The sequence below is a fragment of the Strongylocentrotus purpuratus genome, unplaced genomic scaffold (genome assembly GCF_000002235.5).
Source record: "Strongylocentrotus purpuratus isolate Spur 01 unplaced genomic scaffold, Spur_5.0 spur5_scaffold_19, whole genome shotgun sequence".
Taxonomy (NCBI): Eukaryota; Metazoa; Echinodermata; class Echinoidea; order Camarodonta; family Strongylocentrotidae; genus Strongylocentrotus; species Strongylocentrotus purpuratus.
This window is the reverse complement of record NW_022145604.1, coordinates 30,774,492-30,797,608: the sequence shown is the minus strand read 5'-3', so window position 1 is coordinate 30,797,608 and position 23,117 is coordinate 30,774,492. Positions and strand designations below refer to the sequence as shown.

At 38.2% G+C, this 23,117-nt stretch overlaps 1 protein-coding gene across 1 annotated transcript; it reads left to right on the top strand.

Moving 5' to 3' along the window:
- The first annotated feature begins 4,597 nt into the window (after nt 1-4,597).
- On the top strand, nt 4,598-11,724 carry LOC105442288 (branched-chain-amino-acid aminotransferase-like protein 2). The gene is made up of 2 exons (XM_011674224.2): nt 4,598-5,020; nt 10,447-11,724. Exons 1-2 carry the CDS (start codon nt 4,692-4,694, stop codon nt 11,099-11,101), a joined length of 984 nt encoding a protein of 327 aa, XP_011672526.2. The 5' UTR covers nt 4,598-4,691; the 3' UTR covers nt 11,102-11,724.
- Nucleotides 11,725-23,117: the final 11,393 nt, after the last annotated feature.

Genomic DNA, 23,117 nt, shown 5'->3' with positions numbered 1-23,117 from the left:
ACCGCCGGGTTGTTATCGCCAGGTTGTACATACCCCACTAGTAGGGGACCACAAGGTATATCTGGAACGCACAGAAATACCCCACAATCAGGTGCCCCACAAAGGCCCTGATGTGAGAATGTGCGTGTGTGTGTGTGATAGAGAAAGAGAGAGAGAGAGAGAGAGAGAGAGAGAAAGAGAGAGAGAGAGAGAGAGAAACAAAGATGAGAGAGAGACCGACTTCTTAGGGACACTCCCAAAACTACGACATATCGAGGCACCAATCGACATAAAGATATAGATGGTTTGCAAATTAGACATATTCAAAATGTGAAATATCTTGGGGTGTGGTTGGACCAACACCTTAACTGGAATGAACACATTAAAGATAGACTTGAGTTCTGGTAATGCGATTGCATTGTGAAAGAAAAGGTGTGGAATGAATCAGAAAAGTTGATCATATAGCATGTAATAATGGTGTGTAATGCAAGGTTCTGGAGTCATCAAAATCATCATAAATTTGGCAGAGTCTTGGTAAAGTAACAATCACTTACACAGAAAGATGTATATGGGACAACACATATGGTGTCGGGGCTAGTACTACCCTGATTTCCTTATCTTTTGCACAAGTTATGTGAGAAAAATGTAAACAAAATCCAAAACATAGCACACGCAAATAGGGAGCCTGTCACAAACTTGAATATATAGGGCCAAATAAAAAAAATAAAAAACATGTTTAGCGTCCTGTTTTTTCGAAAATTAGAAAGGGGGAAGCCCTTTTTTTTTCTTCTTTTTTTTCTTTCAAAATGGCCTCTCAAAATGGCCGCTCGGTACATTCCCTGACCGTCGGGCTATTTTTCAAGATGGCCGCCGACTTTTTTTATTTATTTTTTTAAAATCAGAAATAGATCCATTTTAGCAGTGTTTTTCATGTGTTTTTTTCTTTAAAAAAAAAAAAAAAAAAAAAAAAAAATCAAAAATTTCAAAAAAAAAAAAAAAAAAAAAATCAAAAATTTCAACAAAAAAAAAATAAAAAAAAATAGGAGGCGGCCCCAAAAAGGAAGCGGGCGGGGACGCTAAACATGTATATTTTTTTTTAATGCCTAGTACTTAAATTTGTATTCTTTCTGGTATATCGTGTTTACTATTCATCATGTAATGATGTTATGTTATGCAAGGCTCCCAAGAATAACAGTATTTTAATTACTGATGGGGCTACCCTGTTGAAATAAAACGCAATTAATAAAATAAATACAAAAATAAATAGAGAGATGAAAGAGAGAAAGAGAAGAGAGAGAGAGATAGAGAGAGTTATATATAAAGAGAGATGGGAAGGGAGGGAGGAGAGAGAGAGAGAGGGAGAGGGAGAGAGAGGGGAGGGAGGGAAGGAGAGAGAGGAGAGAGAGAGAGAGAGAGGGAGAGAGAGAGAGAGAGAGAGAGATGAGAGAGACAGCGGGGGGGGGGGGGGAGGGGTAAAAACGGGCTACCCGGTACACATAATAATATATTGTGTTGAATTTTGAAAAAATGTATACAAAATATATGTACAGAAATGTTGACAATAAAAATAGGATGGTATCTAACTATGCTGGGGCAGGACTAAAGTGAAAAGGAAGGTTGAGTGTACAAAGAATTCAACAATAGGTCCCGTTGAGTTAAAGGTAAAGACCAGTATTGGAAACGCCCTAATTTCAAAAAAATGAAATGGAAGCTCTTATTACCAATCATGTGAAAGAATATGTTTTGACTACTACATGATGATACAAATTTTGCCGGGAAACCGCCTTCTAATTGATATATTTGGTAAATTAGTTTATCTACATGGCTAGCTGTAAGAGATAAACGCACATGTCGCGCACGTGTGCGTACATATTGCTCCGATTGTCTCATTTTCGCTCGCGTGAACATTGCCAGCACAAAACACTGACCTCCACCTCCTGGACGGATCATCGCCCATTCCCATTCACTATACGTTACGTACTAAAAGGCTGTATTGTCTGACCGTTCATGAATATTCATGTTTTTGCTAAACTCGGCAAAATGTTTGCTTTTACTAAATGGAAAAATTACGGTAGGGGTTGGATGAAATGGACATAATGAACATAGCAGAAGTGATGGTGCCAGGTAAAAATGTCAGAGGTAAAAATGTCAGAGGAAAAAATGTCAGAGGAAAAAATGTCAGAGGTAGAAATGTCAGAGGTAAAAATGTCAGAGGTAAAATTGTCAGAGGAAAAAAATGTCAGAGGTAAAAATGTCAGAGGTAAAAATGTCAGAGGTAAAAATGTCAGAGGTAAAAATGTCAGTCGTAAAAATGTCAGAGGTACAAGCAAAAAAATTAGCAAAGTGTTTCGTACATGTCCTGAGGATGTGGAAAATAGATTTTGAAATTTATTTTGTTGTGATCAGGCTTGCATATAATGAATGTCTAACATTTTTTGATATTTTGATTTGGTTGATGTGTGCAACATAGCCCGTGTAACGTTCCAGAGACGAACAAAGTCCAAACGAAGAAATGAAAATTCTCGACAAAAGTCAAGTGTTAAAGTGAGTAGTGCATTTAGTACAAAATAGTTACATAATGCCGAGGAATCACGAAAAGTTACATATAAGGGCTGGGCGCCCCGAACTCTGCTAAAGCTTTAGCACCTAATGGCGGCAAAGGAAGTGGAGTAAGAATAAGAAAATCAAGAAGTCGCTCCGAAAAGTAAAAAGTCGCTCCGAAAACTAAAAACCCGCTCCAAAAAGTAAAAGACTGTCTCGACTCAGAAGCTCATCCCCATTTTAAACTCTCCGACAATTATAAATAACGATGTCATTTAAACCGAACCTCTGCAAAGCGCGCACTTCTCTAAAATGTGATGGTGCGGTTGGCATTTAAAGATAAAGTTGAGTTCTGGTCTTGCGAAGTTGCATTGTGAAAGAAACGGTGTGGAAGCAATCAGAAAAGGTTGATCATCTAGCATAAACATGTAAGTATTGGTGTGTAGTGCAAGGTTTTGGAGTCATCAAAATGATAAAATCTTTGGCTCAGTCTTGGTAAAGTAACAAGCACTGTACACAGAAAGATATTGATATGGGACTACACAAACATATGGCATACAAATCGGGCCTCATTTTAAAGCTGTTACTTGTCATATCTGGGATATGAAGTCATTTGAAATAGATTTTCAAGGAATAACTTTTTTCTTTGATGTTCTTCCACACTTGCATAATAAGAATGATAACAAACGCTCACATTATTGTTCACTTTTCCATGTCCCATTAGTCTGTCTGCTCTGCCTAGGCATTGACCACTGTTCGGAAGGATATATAAAGCAAAGCATATATATAAGAGGAAGGGGAGAGCAGCCGGGTCACCGTGCCCCAGAAGAAGAATACCCTCCCCCCCCCCCCCCGTCTTCCTTCGGCAATAATCGGGCAAAAAGTCACAATTTTGGGCCGAAAGGTAAATAAATTTAAACTGGGAAAGTGGAAAATAAAGCAGCGGTGAAATAACGACTGCAGAATATCCCTCGCTGTTCTTTTTCGATAAGCCTAATTATATAACCCGGGTGTAATTATAACAAGCTTGTCACATGCTTTTGTTTTTATTGTATACCTCTAACATTTATACCTATGACATTTTTACCTCTGACATTTTTACCTCTGACATTTTTTCCTCTGATATTTTTACCTCTGACATTTTTTCCTCTGACATTTTTACCTCTGACATTTTTACCTCTGACATTTTTACCTCTGACATTTTTACCTCTGACATTTTTTCCTCTGACATTTTTACCTCTGAAATTTTTACCTGTGACATTTTACCTCTGACATTTTTACCTCTGACATTTTTACACCGAGCCGAAGTGATAATTGATAATTCATGCTTCTTATCCTTCCTGTTGATCTATAATCTTACAATCGCTTGGCAGACTGAGTCCAAAGTTCGACTTGTTTCACATGTGTATTATAGGCAATGGCGAGCTTGCAACCTATTTTGAAAAATTACGGTGGGTGAACTTTCAAAAGTCAATGAGACATGAGGGCTCCAATGAAAGAGCTAGTGATAACGTACGTCGGGGTGGATGTGCTTTTCGTTTAAACAAAAAATGAATTTTTAACGATTAAAAAAAAAAAAAAGTCCATAGGCTAACATGTATGGCTGCTGACTCTGACGATATGGGGCGTTGTGAAATGAGACTAAACGGAGCTATATGTAGTCCCATATACATCTTTCTGTGTACAGTGCTTGTATCTTTACGAAGACTGGGCCAAATTCTTATCATATTGATTAACCCAGAACCTTGCAGAACACACCAATACTTATATGATAGATGATCAACCTTTTCTGATCCATTCCACAACGTTTCTTTCACAATGCAATCGCACGACCATAACTGGACTTTACCTTTAAACTTAGAGTTCAAGGATTCAATATTGTTTGATTGTTTCTCAATCTGGCTATGTGTTCGTAGTATGTCCATGATCTGCCACTGCGAGGTGCGTGCGTTGTCCAGAGCAGATCACGCATGCATGGTTAGAGCATAGAGATGCGGTCGTAGATACTTCGCTCCCGTTTCGGTTTGATAAAGCATGCATCGTACTGAAACTATACTTGCATGTGTGTTCATGTTGAAGTTGATCAGACTTTGTTACATGGAATAATAACCTTCAACAGGTTCAACCATTTTTTAGTTTAAACCGAACCTTTGAACCCTGGAATATCAATCATGGAATTGCCTTGCATTGGAAGTGAAATAGCAGAAGGTACTATTGCAAGTGAAGGGCGAGCTGCTCGTGATGATGGAAGTCGTACAATTATCTGGTGTGTACCTCGCTCTGTTTCTACGGCTCTCACAAAGTGTCTTAGTTTCATTGAAGGCATCCAAGTGTGGTTAGAACCCTACACTTACTGCAGAATCACCCAAGTGAATATAAAGCAACAGCTAGACCTTGATGTACCGGCCGAATACGAAGGGAATGAAGAGATTTATAAACGAATGGCTGATCACCTTAAAGAGACCGGGCAGGGGAACGCAACGACACAAGAGAACCTTTCGTAAGTTTTACATGTATGCGGCCAAGGCTCAAAATCCCCCCCCCCCCCCACTCAGTGTTATTTAGGGTACGCATGTGCGTGTTCCCTCCTTTTAAAAAAACCCCTAAGTCCGGTGTGTCAATTTTGTGTATGTACGAGCCGGACTTTGGTGCGTTAAAAGTACCACTTAACCGGACGTTTTGGTAACACGCATGCGGTCATTCCGACCCGGAGTGGAGGGGGGGGGGGGGGGGCGGGAGGGCTGTGGGCGATACGCCCCCGTAAGCTTCGTAATCGCTTCCGTGAGATTACCCAAGGGGGCGATTGCAAAATTACAAATTGCCCCCGTGGAATTATAGAATAAAGATGATCTTTTCTGTTATAACTTTCACACAATATTGAGTTTCAACTTTCAAACCTTAAACCAATGAAATGGAACTATGGAAATTTGGTTAGCGTGCAGGATTTCTCGCTCTAATTTGTTGGTGTCTATAGAGGTTACCATACTGCAGGGGCGGATCCAGCCGGCGGCAGGGGAGGGGGCCCAATTAGTGAGAAAATATTTAGCGGCGACACAGCCGACCGATAATTCGCATAGTGGGGGGGGGGGGGGGGGGAGGGGGTAGTGAGCACTAATTTATTTATTTTTTTGCTCCCAAAAATTTGAAAATCGTGCCGGCCGATAATTCGCTCAGCCCCCAGCCCCCCCCCCCCCCCCCTGGATCCACCACTTGTGTCCAACAATTTTTCACAAAATAACTAAAATTTCTATTGTGCAAAATGTATGTCTCCGGAGAGTCTTTGCATTTTAGAGTACCTAGATAATATGCTTTCCATAATACTCTCATTACCTTAGCCTGCTTATGCACTATTTGAATTCAATGGACTTGAATTTCTCTGTGCATAAACCTGTACAACTATAATTACTTTTACTTCATTTATCTCTAATCTTTTTTTTTTTTGAAGAGTTCCTAAAAAGATTGTAAAACAGAGGTGTTTTTAGTATTATAATCATGAAGTTTTATCGTTATGCACATAATCAAGAAACTAAGGTTACCTGTTTACGATTCTATTCCATATGGTGTTTTAATTATTATGATAATCAGAAAGGTTTGATTGCCGTGCACTAATCAAGAACCTAAGGTTCCCTGCTTACAATTCTACTATTCCAAACGGTGTGTGTATTGTAGCTTGTTTTATACATGTATGCTAAGGACTATAATCAATCCATCGGAGTGAACACATTAGTACATACAATCCATGATTGTGCAAATCGATATCTGGGGCAGGCAACGTTCGGTCAGATTTTAGCTTCATATTCAAACAACTTTTTGCGTAACTTTTTAAAGTTTTGTTAACAAAAAAAAAACCTATAGACGCCCTGTATATATTTGAAATGTTGGTTTATTTTGCTTAGAGAATAAAAACAACTTGTTGCTGAGACATGTTGAAGAAAAATGGTCTAATGGAAAAAGGAATAGATTACACTTTTCTGCTATGCAGGGAGGGGAAGTCCACCCTGATATTAAGTTAGCATCATTAGAAGCAGAACAATAATTTGGGTTTTCTGTTGTACGCAGAAAAATCTAAATTTTGTATTCTTTCATCAATATTCGACTTTAAACGCATTTGTTTTAAAAACCCAGGCAGAAATTAAATTAGATCCTCTTTCACATTATGATACAATTTGAGTCAAATTTTACCATCAAACTTTTGGGGCTACCAACGCTTAAGAGGCTCTACACCAGTCGCGGATCCAGGATTTCTTAGGGGGGCCCAAATTTGAAATTATGCGAGCCAAATATCGGTACGTAATGGTGACCTGCATTGACGTAGGGGGGGGGGGGGTGGTGCAGGGAGGAGCGATTTCCCCCTCCTTCCTCCGCAAAGCGCCGAAGCTTTGACGTTTCATTAAATTATTAGACAAAGAAGACGATTCGTTGTACCGTGCTCGAAAATAATCCTCGTCTGAATTCAGTTTACCCTCCCCCCTCCCGCGCGAAGCGCCGAAGCTTTTACATTTCATTAAATCATTAGAGAAAGAAACCGATTTGTGGTACCGTTGTCGACTCTTTTCCTCGTTTGAATTCAGTTTCCCCCTCCCGCGCAGAGCGCGGAAGCTTTTACGTTTCATTAGATCGTTAGAGAAAGAAGACGATTCGTATTACCATTCTCGACTCTTAATTCTTGAATGAATTCAGCCCCCCCATCCTGCGCGAAGCGCGGAAGCTTTGACGTTTTATTAAATTATTAGAGAAAGAAGACGATTCGTTATACCATTCTCGACTCTTAATTCTTGTCTAAATTCGGTCCCCCCCCCCTCCTGCGCGAAGCACGGAAGCTTTTACGTTTCATTAAATCATTAGAGGAAGAAGACGATTCGTATTACCATTCTCGACTCTTAATTCTTGTATGAATTCAGCCCCCATCCTGCGTGAAGCGCGGAAGCTTTGACGTTTTATTAAATTTTTAGAGAAAGAAGACGATTCGTTATACCATTCTCGACTCTTAATCCTTGTTTGAATTCAGTCCCCTCCCCCTCCTGCGCGAAGCGCGGAAGCTTTGACGTTTCATTAAAATTATTTAAGAAAGAAGACGTAATGGTACGTAATGGTGACCTACATTGACGTAGTTTGGTGGGGGGGGGGGGGGGTACAGGGAGGGGCGATTTCCCCCTCCCTCCTCCGCAAAGCGCCGAAGCTTTTACGTTTCATTAATCACTAGAGAAAGAAACCGATACGTTGTACCGTTCTCGACTTTTAATCCTCTGAATTTCAAAAAAAAAAATTCTCTCCTCTCTTTTTTTTTGGCCGGTGTTTTTTTTGGTGGGGGGGGGGGGAGAGGCGCCCACCGCCCCATGGCTACACCTCTGCGGTCAGATAAGCATATTTTGACACCTTGTCCGCTCACGAAGACCCAGGGGATTAAGGCAATAAATTACGGTCAGACAAGCATTCAGGGGTTCGCCTTAGGGGCCCTGGTGGGGTCGAGGGTGCGAAAACCCTGGAATCTCAGGGGTTTTAGGCATTTGATTACGTTCAGATGAACATATTTTTATACCTTATTTGTGACACTGGCAGGACACTGATTGGTGTGAGGTCCAGCGGGCGGAGCCCCCAGAAGCTCAGGGGTTTTAGGCATTAACATTATTAGAATCCAGGGGTCCGCCTTAGGGCCCTAGGCGGGGTGCAGGGAGCAGATCCCCCGGAAGCTCAGGGGTTTTAGGCATTTGATTACAGTCAGATGAACATATTTTAATATTTTATTTGTGACACTTGCAGGACACTGATTGGCGTGGGGTCCAGCGGGCGGAGCCCCCAGAAGCTCAACTATTCGTTCTTTCTTGCTCTTTTTCTTTCTATTTTTCTTTAATATACTTTGTCAAAAAATTGTGTGGGAGGGGGGGCACCTCAAGAAGCATATTTCTTGCCTGGCTGTAAATTTAGGAATTTGTCATTTTACAATAAACGCATAAAAATGTATAATTTACTAAAAAATGAGGACAAATCTCGGAAAATTATGTCATTTAAGCATTATGTGTAAACCACCGTAACGGTTATCGAATTAGAAATAAACCCCCTCCCCGATCAAGACGCCAGTGCCCCGCCCCCCCCCCCCTGATTTACACTTTGCTGGCGGAAAAATCGCGACTGACCTTCCCTACCTTTTTTCTTTCTTCTTTTTTTCTCTCCCTTTCTCTCCACATTTGGAAAAATTACGTCGTCAGATATTTCGTTCAGTGGCTTGGGGGAGGAGGAACACTTAAAAAAAAAAAAAAAAAAAAATCCCCTTTTTTCCCCTTTTTTCCCTTCTTTTTTCGGGGGGGGGGGGGGCCGGGCCCACCCTCCCTGGATCCGCCACTGCCATATTGTAGACAAATGGGAACGCTTTTTCTTTGCAAGATTGCGCTATATCTCCCATCTCCACAACTCTATGAGTATAACAGATACAAACAACGGAAGCTCGCAGTGCAGTGCGGCCGTCAGAAGTGGTTATGTACAGGCACGTAGCCAGAGTTTGATGTTGTGTTTTTTTTTTTGGGGGGGGGGGCACATACATGTAATCGATCGAGGTAAAAAAAAAGGTTCTAAAAAAAGTGCCTGGTTATACTCGCTGCGCCGGTAGTATACTGATGCATGTCCACGCTGCCGCCCCATATCTTCTGGAGCTAGATAGAGGCGATCGCGCAAGGACCGAAACGTGGCGAAGTTTTCGTTGTGAAAATCGTGAATCCTCTGAAATGTGGTGATTCCAAAAGACAAGCAAATAATGAACCTTGACCAGTAAATCAACCGAAAGCTAACTTTAGTAAAATGAAACCAGTTGGCGAGGAGGCGACTGTACGGGCTTGGACAAAAAAAATTCGTACAGAGGGAGGAGATCTGACCATTAGCTGCATGCAGGCGCGTACGCAGGATTTTTTTCAAGGGGGGGGGGGGGGGTTAACATTTTTAAATCGGGCCGAAAATTTTTGCAACAAATCAGCCAGCCGCTGAATAATCGGGGAAGGGGGGGGGGGGGGAATAAGAGGACATTTTTTTTTTTTTGGTCTCGAAATTTGAAAATTTGACATTTTTCTCCGTTGGGGGGGGTAAAGGCAACTTTTTTAGGTCGGCCATTGGTATAATTTTTGTTGGTATAATTTTTAAATACCTAAAGGGGGGGGGGGGTTTCCTGCAAAATACACACATAACAAATACCAAAGGGGGGGGGTTCAACCCCCAACCCCCCCCCCCCCCTGCGTACGCGCCTGGCTGTACCGTATGTTATAACTTGTAAAGTTGTAAAAGGGAAATAATGCCGATAATGATGAAATAGCAAGGAATTTAAGAGTATCATGGGTACCACCAAATTCAATGGAAATTTGTATTTAAAAAAGAGCCCCCGTCAGTACTAAAAGAGCCCCCCTGAGAAGCTCTTTTTTCTTTAAGAGGACCCGAAGACAAATAATTAATTTGAGCCATGCCCCCGCGTACCCTAGCTCTCCCCCAAACGAATGTTGAAAAGAGCAGGGGAAAGAATAAAGAGAATATAGGATGGGAAAAATTGAGAGGACATTAAATTTCCTCTTCTACAACTTTTAAAGATTGTAATAACAAGGACCACATCAACATGGTTCCAAAATATTGAAATGTTTTCCTCTGTTACAGATTGATCAGTAATGATATGGTAGAATTATGTTTAATCTGTTGCAGGATTTAGGCCCTGTTTCATGAAACTTGTTATCAATAACACATTTCTATGTAACACATTTCCTCTACGCCAATCAAATGCCACGATTTCAGTAGCTTATAACAATTATTGTAACTTGTTATTGATAACAAGGTTTGTTAACAGGGCCCTGATAGGCCATGCCCAGGCCCGACGAAAGACTGATTTTGATGATAGACAAGTAGTTTTTAAACTTTTATTTCATGGCCCGTTTTTTTTCTTCTTCTTTTTAACAGTTATGCATCGATCGGTCGTTTTTTGGAGCAGTCAGTAAGCCGTCATGTCTTGGTGAAGGATATGTCTTTTGCTCTGTCACCCGAACAGTACAAGTTCCTCCCAAAAGGCTTCAAGCATATCTTCTTAATTCGACATCCTCTCAGAGTGTTTAATTCGCTTCGAAAATCAGTATTTGCCCAACACTCAGCCTTGGGGATGTTGAAAGGCGAATCCGCAGTTGAGGAAACGTTCGACGTAGGACGCGACTACCCGTTCCCAAACGCAGGAGGTGGATCAGTACATAAAGATGTTTATGAAATGTGGAAGTATGTCAAAGAAAATCTAGGTTCCGAATCCATCGTAGTCGACAGCGACGAGCTGTTGACGAATCCAGCCGAAATACTGCCGAAGATCTGCCGAGCGGCCGGGCTGCCTTACGACGAATCGCTCTTGAAGTGGGATGAGTCTTCCGAAGTAACGAAGAGTTGGATGGTTCCTTTTGAGGACCTCGTAGAGAATTTTGTGTACTTCTTCGGCAGAGCTATCAGAAGCAGCGAATTTCTGCCGGCAAGCAAGATGCCATCACGTGACGACGTTCGACCTGACGTCATTAGATATACCGATCAGGCTATGAAGTATTATGACGAAATGTATGAAGTTAGGATCAAGGTCTAAGTAACTTATCCGTCATATACCTTGTTATGAGTTGCTAGTTAGGACACCAGTATGTGTGAATCTACCGGTATATTAGCAGCCGTGGGACAGGGGCGCACAGTATTGGGATTTAATTATAATTATTTTGTTATTATATCAATTACCACTGTATAATTATAACCTACATTGTTTATTGCTATAAATTTATGATCACTCACGAAACTATACCACTTGTTAATTGACTTGTTTATATAATTGTTTTATTTAGTTTAAAATGAATCGGACTAATAATAAGAAAGTTATGGCAGTGTATGAGTGTTTGAAACATGCGAATCTCAAATAGGCAATTTGGTTGACTGGATTGTGACGATGCCGCGGATAATAATTAACTCTCTCATTCGTGTTGCTGTTTTTTCTCCTACGCGGCTTTTCCCTTGGGGAGATATTCAAAATATATTGTGGATAATATATTATTAAGTGTTCTCTAAAAATAAATGACACTCTCGAGTCATATATTTTGAAAAATTGACGTTTATGATTTCATTTCGTATGTTGGAACAATTGGAAAGTTGCGCAGCGCTTCGTCATAGTGACTCTACCAATTCAGAAAATTTGAAGTGCCCATACGTTCAGTGATTACAGCTTACAAAAACAAAATATTCATAACTTTCTTATTCTTTGTCTGATTTCGTTTAAAATCGTACCAGCCTGCCCCTCTGATTTGTCAGCTTTCTTTTAGAATAGTTTGCTATAAGGGTTGGATTTCCCTTTAAAGTAGATATTCATTGATTTTAAAAACTAACTTTATTTTCATTATTGCAAAGCTGAAACTTTGATTCGGTAAGGCTATAAAAATTCAATGCTCTGAAACATTCGTAGTAATGCTTATTATAAAATAATTACAAAACGCTTAAATACAGCCCCGGCATAGCGCCTGAAGAGGTCTTCGAACGCTGCTGAGATGTGTGAGATCACAGGATGGACTTGATTTGCACAAGCAGACGATGTCCCATGACATCTCACACATTTTCAGTGCATGTTTTTTCATCTTCTCTTGAGGTCTTTCTTTTTCTTCACTACCGTCAGGCTAAATGTATAATCTATTGCCTCACTCTAAACCCCCGCGCATGTTTTTATTTTGATGACAAATGCAGCGATACAAAAATAAAGGAATCTGTCGCTTGTAAACAAAAAAAGACGCCATTGTATATTCAGCTGCACACAACGCGGTATGTTCGGCATTTCAAGAGGGAACAAATGCCGTCCTATTATCATTCCAGGATTTTTCAATTTGAAAGTCCGGTTTCTTTGATTATTAATTTACCCCTATCATGTGTATTTACAAACAACAGATTTTAGTTATCAGAATCGGTTTCATATCCCCTTTTGAATGGTTTGAAATGCCATCACGTTTATATACACTAAACTCATTATAATTTAAGAAATAATTGCTTTGCAATTATGTTAATTCTTTATTGGATGTCGTCTGCATGCTTGGGCAGCATTGGTCCATTATGTGACGTCATTAAAACATCGTTATTTTTCTGTCGAATCTCTCGTATATCCCAGATGCTATATGGAGGTGGTTGTATGTGTATTTTTATAAATCACCCGAATAATATGTTATTGACCTGAAATTTGTACGATGGCCATCTATAAGCTTACCAGTTTCTAGTGATACATTATAGTTGACATATTTGTGATTTTCTTTGAATTTCCACTTTAACTAGAAGATTATGTCCTGGTGAAGGTGAAAATAGTTGTGATCTTTCTAATTCCTTGTGTGTAAGACTCATAAGAGAAATGCCCCTGAAAAAGATTGAATTTGCAAATCGCAAATCGAAGTCGAAATATGATGAGATTGAGCTCTATAAAGTTTGGACAAAACATTCAAATGAGTGTTGTTCCACATTATTATAGTCTCACTCAGGCGCGTACGCAAGGGGGGTGGGAAGGGTTTGGGGTTAACCCCGCCCCCCCCCCCCCCCTTGGACCTTTTTTATGTGTATGTTTTGGAGGAACCCCCCCCCCTTTTTTTTTCTGGTTTAAAAAAAAAGTGGTAATGGGTGACCCAAAAAAAAGCCGAGCCTACCCCTCCTCCCTTGGCACAAAACAAAACAAATATGTCCTCTTACCCCCCCCCCCCCCGCTTATTCAGCGGCTGGCTGAATCGTTGCGAAATTTTTGGGACCAAAAAAATTAAAAATGTCCTCTTATCCCCCTGCTTATGCAGTGGCTGGCCGAGTCGTTGCGAAATTTTCGGCGTAATTTTCAAATTTGAAATCCCCCCCCCCCGTATGCGCCTGGTCCCACTGTATAAGGAGGTTCAACTCAATTTAGCTACCTCCTTTTCAATTTCCTGATTGTAAACCCTCAAACTATTTACCATTCTCAATATAGTTTCTCTCACCTTTATTGTATGACCAGAATACAACTTTATTTGTTACAATTTGGGAAATGACGAAACGATAAAGAAGGAAGAAGGCATTATCACAAGATACATAAAAGGTTCACGTAGGATAATATGTGAAATCACTAAGTAGGACAGAAGGAAAATGAAACAAAGTAAAACAATAAACGGGAAGAAGTAAGATTGAAGAAAAAAAATCTTTCTTTCTGCCCACTTTTTATTCAGATACTTTATGAAGAAGAAATGAAATCTGTAAACGTGACTCTCTATTCTCCTACATACAGGCGCGTACACAGGGGAGGAAGGGGGGGGGGGGTAGGGGTTAACCCCCCTTAACTTTTTTATGTGTGTGTTTTAGAGGACCCCCCCCCTTTTTTTTTTCAATTGTGGTAATGGGTGACCCCAAAAAGCCGACCTTACCCCCCCCCCCAACGAAACGAAAATATCGATCGGCTATATTTTCAGATTTTGGGACACAAAAAAAATGTGGTCTTACCCCCCCCCCCCCCGAAAAAATTCCTGCGTACGCGCCTGCCTACACACACCTTTAGCGTCCCTCCCCTGGCTGCTATGGATTAAAACATTCATTCTTAATATGTTATGGTAGTAATTGGAATCTGCATTTATCTTAATTCTTTTGTTTACCCCCATATTTTCAAGTTTTCAATTATATTTATTATATTTATTTCAGTTGTCACATTTAATGTAAAATAAATTTTATATATATTACTATATATAATTACTGTTTGATATTTTGTATTTGATTTTTTCAATAAATGCATAAAAAACATCTGCTAATTGTACATAACTGCTGTCTTTGTAGAACATACACTATTGCCACAAAAACTGCATCACAATATAATGTAGTGAATTTAAATGCACATAATAATAAAGGCTATTTACAGCATTTTTTAACAACCATTATTCGTTTGTGTTATTTGAAGTTTGAAATGTAATTGATGTAGTTTTGGACATTTGGACCTAAATGATGGGAGAAGAGTGTGTGTGTGTGTGTGTGTGAGAGAGAGAGAGAGAGAGATAGAGAAAAGGAGCAACTAGATGTGAGGGAGAAATATATGAAGTTCCAGCTGTCGCACAATGCGGGAATTTGTAGAGCACCAACGTAAAAAAAATGCAGTATGTTGCTGCCCAATACTTTTCAATGTACCTTTAACCCTTACTGTACTCCGGGGAGGGGGCCTGGGAGGCCCCCCTCGACATTTTCGGAGATTGCGCCGCAACCGCTTGGAATTTTGAATTGTCGTTTCATGACTTTTTTCCAAAAGTCTAACGCACATTTTGATACCATTTCCGTCGAAATCGGATATACCTGTAAGGTGTTACATAAAAATTAGTATGCGCATGTCATCAAAAAGTGCTATAATTCATGTACAAGCAGAAATGTGAATACTGGTTTAGATGTATTTATTTATTTGTTCGGTTTTAAAACATCAACACGTAAAGTTCAGGAACTCATAGTGGTTGATTTACAATGAAATTGAATAGTGTAAACAAAATTGAACCAAAATATACACACTTCAGACAAACATGTTGTTTTACGCACATGAAAAATGGTTACAAATCAATATTCAACGGCTGGTTACATGTAGCTAGACCGAGGCGAGAGATGACGAGGAAATCGAGAAGGAGAGAAATGACGAGAGAGAGAGAGAGAGAGAGAAGGGAAGAACTCATGTGGGGGAGAAATAGATAAATATCCAGAATTTGTAAAGTACCATCGGAGATGCCTAAACAAAGGCGCTGATGAATCTGAAGAACAAATGTTGTATTTTGCTGTCCGATACATTTCAACGTACCTTTATTACGATGATGATGATGATGGTGTTGACGATGATGAACGCGTGTGCTCGCGTGTATGTGTGTGTGCGTGTGTGTATGTGTGTGTGTGTTAAAAAAAAAAAATCTTGTTTGCCTTTATTCAGATCTTCATAATTATACAAAATGATGAATAGGAACACAATTGTTCTTACAGTATAAACATACATGTAGTACATTGTCTCATACATTATAAACACAGACATATTTAAAAAATATTTTCCATTTGTATCCAAACTAATAAAGTACACATTCAAAACAAGTGTACAGAATGTGCTCCAATTCCTTTAAAAAGGAAAAGGTGACGGTAATACTTGGATACAACATTATACAAAGGAAATTTTTTTACAACATAATAAGCAAATTAATTAGTTCAATATAAACTAGACTTTAATTCGTCACTTAGACGAATTAGGTGATACGTATGATAATGGTTTACATAACGAATAATGCATTACACGATATATTATTTTGTAAAATGCTTCTCCCATTATGATCTATTCATATGTCAAGATTAAATTGTGTCTCCTTGATCATCATGGATCTAGGGAAGATAGATTGAAACAATATATGACCTTTGACCCTGTGCAGTAACCAGTTACACATGTGACTCTAATTTACATCATGAAGAACACCTTTTGACGATTTTATCTTATTCAAAGAAATGAAAATGTAATTGATAAATGATTATCATCATTATGATAATGATGATCATGATGATCATGATCATGATCATGAGCGCGATCATGACATCTTATTGAAAAAATGAGGGTTGATTTAGATAGCATATAGTCTCAGCTACAACATACTCAAAAATCAACAAAATCCAAGCAGAAATAACGGCGATATTGCTCGCAAAAGACAGTAATGTAGACTCAAGATTTGAGAAAAAGTCATCTCCCATAGGGATTACACGCAAAAAGTAATGGATTAAGTGAAAATAGGGTAATAATAAGGTAAAAAGGGTTATTTATGACATTATTTGCGATTCTACGTGTTTAAATAATCAAAGGAGATGGTACAGTGAAGGTCAAAAGGAAAAAAAAGTGAAGCAAAAAATTGTTGGAGACACCCGGACTCGAACCAGGGATCTCGAGGTTGGAAGTCAAGTGCGTATACCGATATACCAAAACATCTCCCATAGCGATTACACGTAAACGGGAAATGGAATTCTGAAATTCTACTTTGCAAGTGAAATATGAGCATGATCCCGGCATCTAATCGAAAAATAAAGGGCACACTCGTGATAGCTCATTGTCTCAGCTACAACATATCCGAAGCTCAGCGAAAAAGAAGCTAAAACAACGGAGATTTTGCTCGCGAAAGACAGAAGTGTAGAATCCAGTTTTGAGAAAAAGTCATGTCCCATAGAGAATACACGCGAAATGTGAAAAATTGACATGCCTCCTTTAATCCCAAAAATACACCATGATACTTTTGTCAAAAATAAAAAATGTGAACACTGCATTTGTAGAAAATTGTCTCAGCTACAACATATCAAAATTTGAAAGAAAATTGATCGATATTTCCCGAGATACAATCAATTTTCCAAAAATATGCTGACGTCATAATATGCAAATTGAAATTTTGAGTTTGGAGGCCATTATGATGACGTCATGAGTTAATTGAGGATAAAATGAGACATGAAATCATATCTCCGACTCAGAATCTATCTAAATATGAAAAAATATTAGGAGTTTCTATCTATTCTAAAGAGTTACAATGAATTTTATATAGGCATGTTTTTGCCCATGTATTGTGGATAAAGATAACGCAAATCCGCGCGTGCTGTCAACTTTGACGGACGCTCATTGCGTTAATAAAAGGTGAACAAATTATCAAAATGCTTGGAAAAATGTACCAAATATGATGACAGAAAAGAATCGGCGATTCTAAGTTGCAAAATGCAAGTACGGGCAAAAACGCGCGCGCATGCGCGTGTGCGTAATTTTTTTATCAAATGCTCCATATGGCCTGAAACGTATGCAAAAAAAAATTGGGACGATTTAGAGCATTTTAATTTTTTGCGCGCGCGTAAACGCGCGGACGAGCGCGCACGCGCGCATTTGCGCACGTTTATTGACCTTAAATTGACTGGACGGATATTGATCTTAATCATGATAAATATGAATGAAAAATTACTATTCGTTATGAAGATATGATCATTAGTTGATTTTCACAAAATGGCGCCTGAATGACGTCACGATGATTTTGAGTGAAAATTCACGCAGTTCTAAGTTAGACTAAGATCTATCATCATTGAAAGATTCATAACAATGGCTTCATTCAGTCTTGAGATATCCTGCGAACAAATTCGAGGAAGAATAATAAATAAATAAACTAGACATATAATACTTGTTTGGAACAAGTATAGGTGGGCTGGTCAACTAAAATTTGAAAACAAAATAGAGCAAAAATAAGCGAGATACTGCTTAATTTTTAAAAAAAAACAATATCATGTAGATTCATTACGTGAACGAAATTCACCTTCTATAGTCATGACACGCAACTTAAGAAATTTCTGATATGTGCCCTTTAGTCGTAATTTTTACTCTGATGACGTCATCAAAATGAAAAATGGTTACTATTAAACTTGTAGAGAATTATCTTAGCTACAACATTTCAAAATTTTGAAGAAAATCGATCAATATTTACAGAGATACAGTCAATTTTCCATAAATATGCTGACGTCATAATATGCAAATACGTATTTTGAGTTCCAAGGCCATTATGATGATGTCACGATACACTTAATGGCCAAATGAGACGTGGAATCATATCTCCGACTCATACTCTATCTAAATATGAAAACAAATTGAAGGTCACGGTTCATTTCAAAGAGCTATAATGGATTTCGTATAGGCATGTTTTTGCCCATATATGCTATGTATTAAAAGAGCTCGCGCGCACAGACATTTATCTTGAATTGACGCTCATCTTGTTATTAAAGGTCATAAAGAGATAAACATGGTATCAAATTCCTCGAAAAAATATGAGAAATGTCATAAAAGAAAAAAAATGGCGATTCTATGTTTTGTAATGGTGTTACGCGCGAAAACGCGCGCGCATGCGCGCGTGCGCGATTTTTTATAAAATGCTTAAAATGACCTGAAACGTATGCAAAATATATTTGAGACGATTTTGAGCATTTAAATTTTTTGCGCGCGCACTGACGCGCAGACGTTCTCGCACGCGCGCGTTTTTGGACATGAAATTGACCGGACTGATGTTGACCTTGATCATGATAAATATGAATGAGAAATACCTTTTGGTTATGAAGATATGATCATGAGTAAATTTTCAGAAAATTTCACAAAATGGCGCCTAGATGACGTCATCAGTCAAGGTCAAGGTTGAAAACCTTACTGTGTTATGTCCATATGCCTATACATATAGTATAGGTGGGCTGGTCCAACTAAAATTTGAGACAAAATGAAGGGCACATTTGAGATATCTTATCGTCTCAGCTACAACAAACTCGAAGTACAGCGTAAACGAAGCTAAAACGACGTAGATATTGCTCGCGAAAGACGGGAATGTAGAATCGAGTTTTGAAAAAAAGTCATGTCCCATAGAGAATACACGCTAAATGTGAAAAATTGACATGCCTCCTTTAATCGCAAAAATACGCCATGATGCCTTTGTCAAAATAAAAAATAATTAGGTGATACGTACGTAGACGTATCACCTTTTGATTTCGTCAAGATTTTTATTATTTATTTATTTATTTATTTATTTATTATTATTCTTCCTCGAATTTGTTCGCAGGATATCTCAAGACTGAATAAAGCCATTATCATGAAACTTGCCATGATGATAGATCTTAGTCTAACTTAGAACTGCGTGACTTTTCAAAGACTCAAAATTATCGTGACGTCATCCAGGCGCCATTTTGTTAAAATAAACTTATGATCATATCTTCATAACGGAAAGGAATTTTTCATTCATATTTATCAGGAAGAAGATCAATATCCATCCGGTCAATTTCAGATCAATAAACGTGCGCAAATGCGCGCGTGCGCGTTCGTACGCGCGTTTACGCGCGCGAAAAAAATTAAAATGCTCCAAATCATCCCAAATTTTTTTTGCATACGTTTCAGGCCATATGGAGCATTTGACAAAAAATCACGCAAACGCGCATGCGCGCGCGTTTTTTGCGCGTACTAGCATTTTGCAACATAGAATCGCCGAATGTTCTCTATCATCATATTTGGTACATCTTTCCAAGCATTTTGATAACTTGTTCACCTTTTAATAACGCAATGAGCGTCCGTCAAAGTTGACAGCGCGCGCGGACCTGCGTTATCTTTATCCACAATACATGAGCAAAAACATGTCTATACAAAATTCTTTGTAACTCTTCAGAATAGATAGAAACTCCCAATATTTTTTCATATTTAGATAGGTTATAAGTTGGAGATATGATTTCATGTCTCATTTGACCCTCAATTAACTCATAACGTCATCATAATGGCCTCCAAACTCAAAATTTTAATTTGCATATTATGACGTCAGCATAATTTTGGAAAATTGATTGTATCTCTGTAAATATTGATTGATTTTCTTTTAAATTTTGATATGTTCTACCTGAGACAATTTTCTACAAATAAATAATCCACAATTTTCCATTTTGACAAAGGCATCATGGCGTATTTTTGCAATTAAAGAAGGCATGTCAATTTTTCACATTTTACGTGTATTCTCTATGGGACATGACTTTTTCTCAAAACTGGATTCTACACTCCTGTCTTTCGCGAGCAAAATCTCTGTTGTTTTAGCTTCGTTTTCGCTGAACTTCGGATATGTTGTAGCTGAGACAATGAGCTATCACAAGTGCGCCCTTTATTTTTCGATTAGATGCCGGGATCATGCTCATATTTCACTTGCAAAGTAGGATTTCAGAATTCCATTTCCCGTTTACGTGTAATCGCTATGGGAAATGTTTTGGTATATCGGTAACGCACTTGACTTCCAATCTCGAGATCCCTGGTTCGAGTCCGGGTGTCTCCAACAATTTTTTTCTTCACTTTTTTTTCCTTTTGACCTTCACTGTACCATCTCCTTTGATTATTAAAACACGTAGAATCGCAAATAATGTCACAAACAACCCTTTTTACTTTATTATTACCCTATTTTCACTTAATCCATTACTTTTTGCGTGTAATCTCTATGGGAGATGACTTTTTCTCAAATCTGGAGTCTACATTCCTGTCTTTTGCGAGCAATATCGCCGTTATTTCTGCTTGGATTTTGTTGACTTTTGAGTAAGTTGTAGCTGAGACTATATGCTATCTAAATCAACCCTCATTTTTTCAATAAGATGTCATGATCGCGCTCATGATCATGATCATTATCATCATGATCATCATTATCATAATGATGATAATCATTTATCAATTACATTTTCATTTCTTTGAATAAGATAAAATCGTCAAAAGGTGTTCTTCATGATGTAAATTAGAGTCAAATGTGTAACTGGTTACTGCACAGGGTCAAAGGTCATATATTGTTTCAATCTATCTTCCCTAGATCCATGATGATCAAGGAGACACAATTTAATCTTGACATATGAATAGATCATAATGGGAGAAGCATATAAATGGGAGAAGCATTTTACAAAATAATATATCGTGTAATGCATTATTCGTTATGTAAACCATTATCATACGTATCACCTAATTCGTCTAAGTGACGAATTAAAGTCTAGTTAGAACTGCATCTGTAGAAAATTGTCTCAGCTAGAACGTATCAAAATTTGGAAGAAAATCGATCAATATTTACAGAGATACAATCAATTTTCTATAAATATGCTGACGTCATAATATGCAAATTGGAATTTTGAGTTCGGAGGCCATTATGATGACGTCATGAGTTAATTGAGGATCAAATGAGACATGAACAAATATCTCCGAATCATACTCTATTAAAATATGAAAAAAATTGGCGTCACCTTGCATTCTAAAGAGCTACAATGTATTTTGTATAGGCATGTTTTGCCCATATATGCTATGTATTACAAGAGCTCGCGCGCACGGAAATTTTGTTTAACGGTCGATCATTCCGTTTTTAATAGTCATAAAGAAACAACCATGGCATCTATTTGTTTGTAAAAATATGTAGAATATTATGAAGAAAAAAAAATGGCGATTCTATGTTGTGTAATAGTTTTACGCGCGAAAACGCGCGCGCATGTGCGTGTGCGCGATTTTTTATAAAATGCTTAAAATGGCCTCAAACGTATGCAAAATGATTTTGAGACGATTTTGAGCATTTTAAAAATTTTGCGCGCGCATTGACGCGCGGACGTACGCGCACGCGCGCGTTCTTTGACCTGAAATTGACCGGACGGATATTGACCTTGATCATGATAAATATGAATGAGAAATAACTTTTGGTTATGAAGATATGATCATAAGTTGATTTTCGTAAAATTTTACAAAATGGCGCCTAGATGACGTCATCAGTAATGTTTAATGTTGAAAACGTTATTGTGCTTTGTACATATGCCTATACATATGTGTGCTAAATTTCAAGGCTTTTGATTGAGCCATTTTCAAGTTATCCTGCCAACAAAAAAGTGGTTAGAAATAAGAAAAATAAATAATAAATAAATAAATAAATAAAGGCAATTCTAACGAAATTATAAGGTGGTCTGTACGTTATACAGCCCACCTGATAACAATCTTGACGAAATCAATAGGTGATACGTAGACTTCGTTACGTATCACCTAATAATTACACAAATAACATTAGTAACACCACCAACCATAATAATAACTGTTGTCATTATTATTGAGATACTGCTTCTAGTACTACTCTTACTACATGTACTAGGAAGAAGGAGGGGAAGAGGAAGAATCTTATTGTTTTTTTTTCTGTATTATCGAGGCATACAAATGCACAGGGAGATAAGAGAGGGAAAAGTAAGGCAACGAAGAGGGAGAGAGAGGGAGAGAGAACGAGAGGGGGAAGCCTATGGTCCGGGTTCAAATTCAGTTCTCTTTAATTTATTTGACCCAGTACTGATGATTATAATTTTATCTACAATGTGATTGCCATGTGTACGCCACACCGAAAAGCATTAGCTTACATTTTGTAATTGTTGTCAAGAACTTATTGGCATGCAGGAGATGTTCATCATGTCTTTGATCTTGTATTGAAAAAAAGATCAAACACATCATCATAATCTACAGAGTGCAACCAAAAATTTTCTTAACAACAATTGAAATTTCTTTCAGGAAGCCTAACACTAAAAGCTGTTTTTAATTCAAAGAGCATCTTAGAGACGATGAACACATAAGAATAATAATACATTCACTTCTATTTTCCCCGACAAATAAACCGAACAAAAGATCGAACCGAGGGTAATCAACTGTTAAACGAACTTATCATGAGTCATTGAAAATTAATTAATACTGCTTGTCAAATATTATTGAAGAACAGCAAAGGCGAACGCGATTGTCGTTAAAATTTAGAATTTATTGCTTGCATTGCTTTTCTCTCAAAATTACCGTGAGATATCAAGCTACATAGAACTATGATCGACAAAAAAGATATTGTCTTGAAAACAGTCAGCAACATTAGAACTTGAATGAATAAAACATAATGCAAATGAATAAGACTAGAATGAATAGGACACAGGTTCATTTTTACCATTTAAATCATCCAGAACCAAATACCTAAGCAAAATTCGAACCAGATGCATTTAATGGTAAGCTTAGAGACAATGATTCATGACAATTGTCAATTGTCATGAGTTTATCGTCTAGACGTAATGCAAAAGATAATCAG

Bases quoted from the DNA above. Each gene is read 5' to 3' on its own strand.
- LOC105442288 (XM_011674224.2), top strand. From the start codon at position 4,692: ATGGAATTGCCTTGCATTGGAAGTGAAATAGCAGAAGGTACTATTGCA. The intron at 5,021-10,446 runs GTAAGTTTTACA...TCTTTTTAACAG, and splicing joins ACGACACAAGAGAACCTTTC to TTATGCATCGATCGGTCGTT.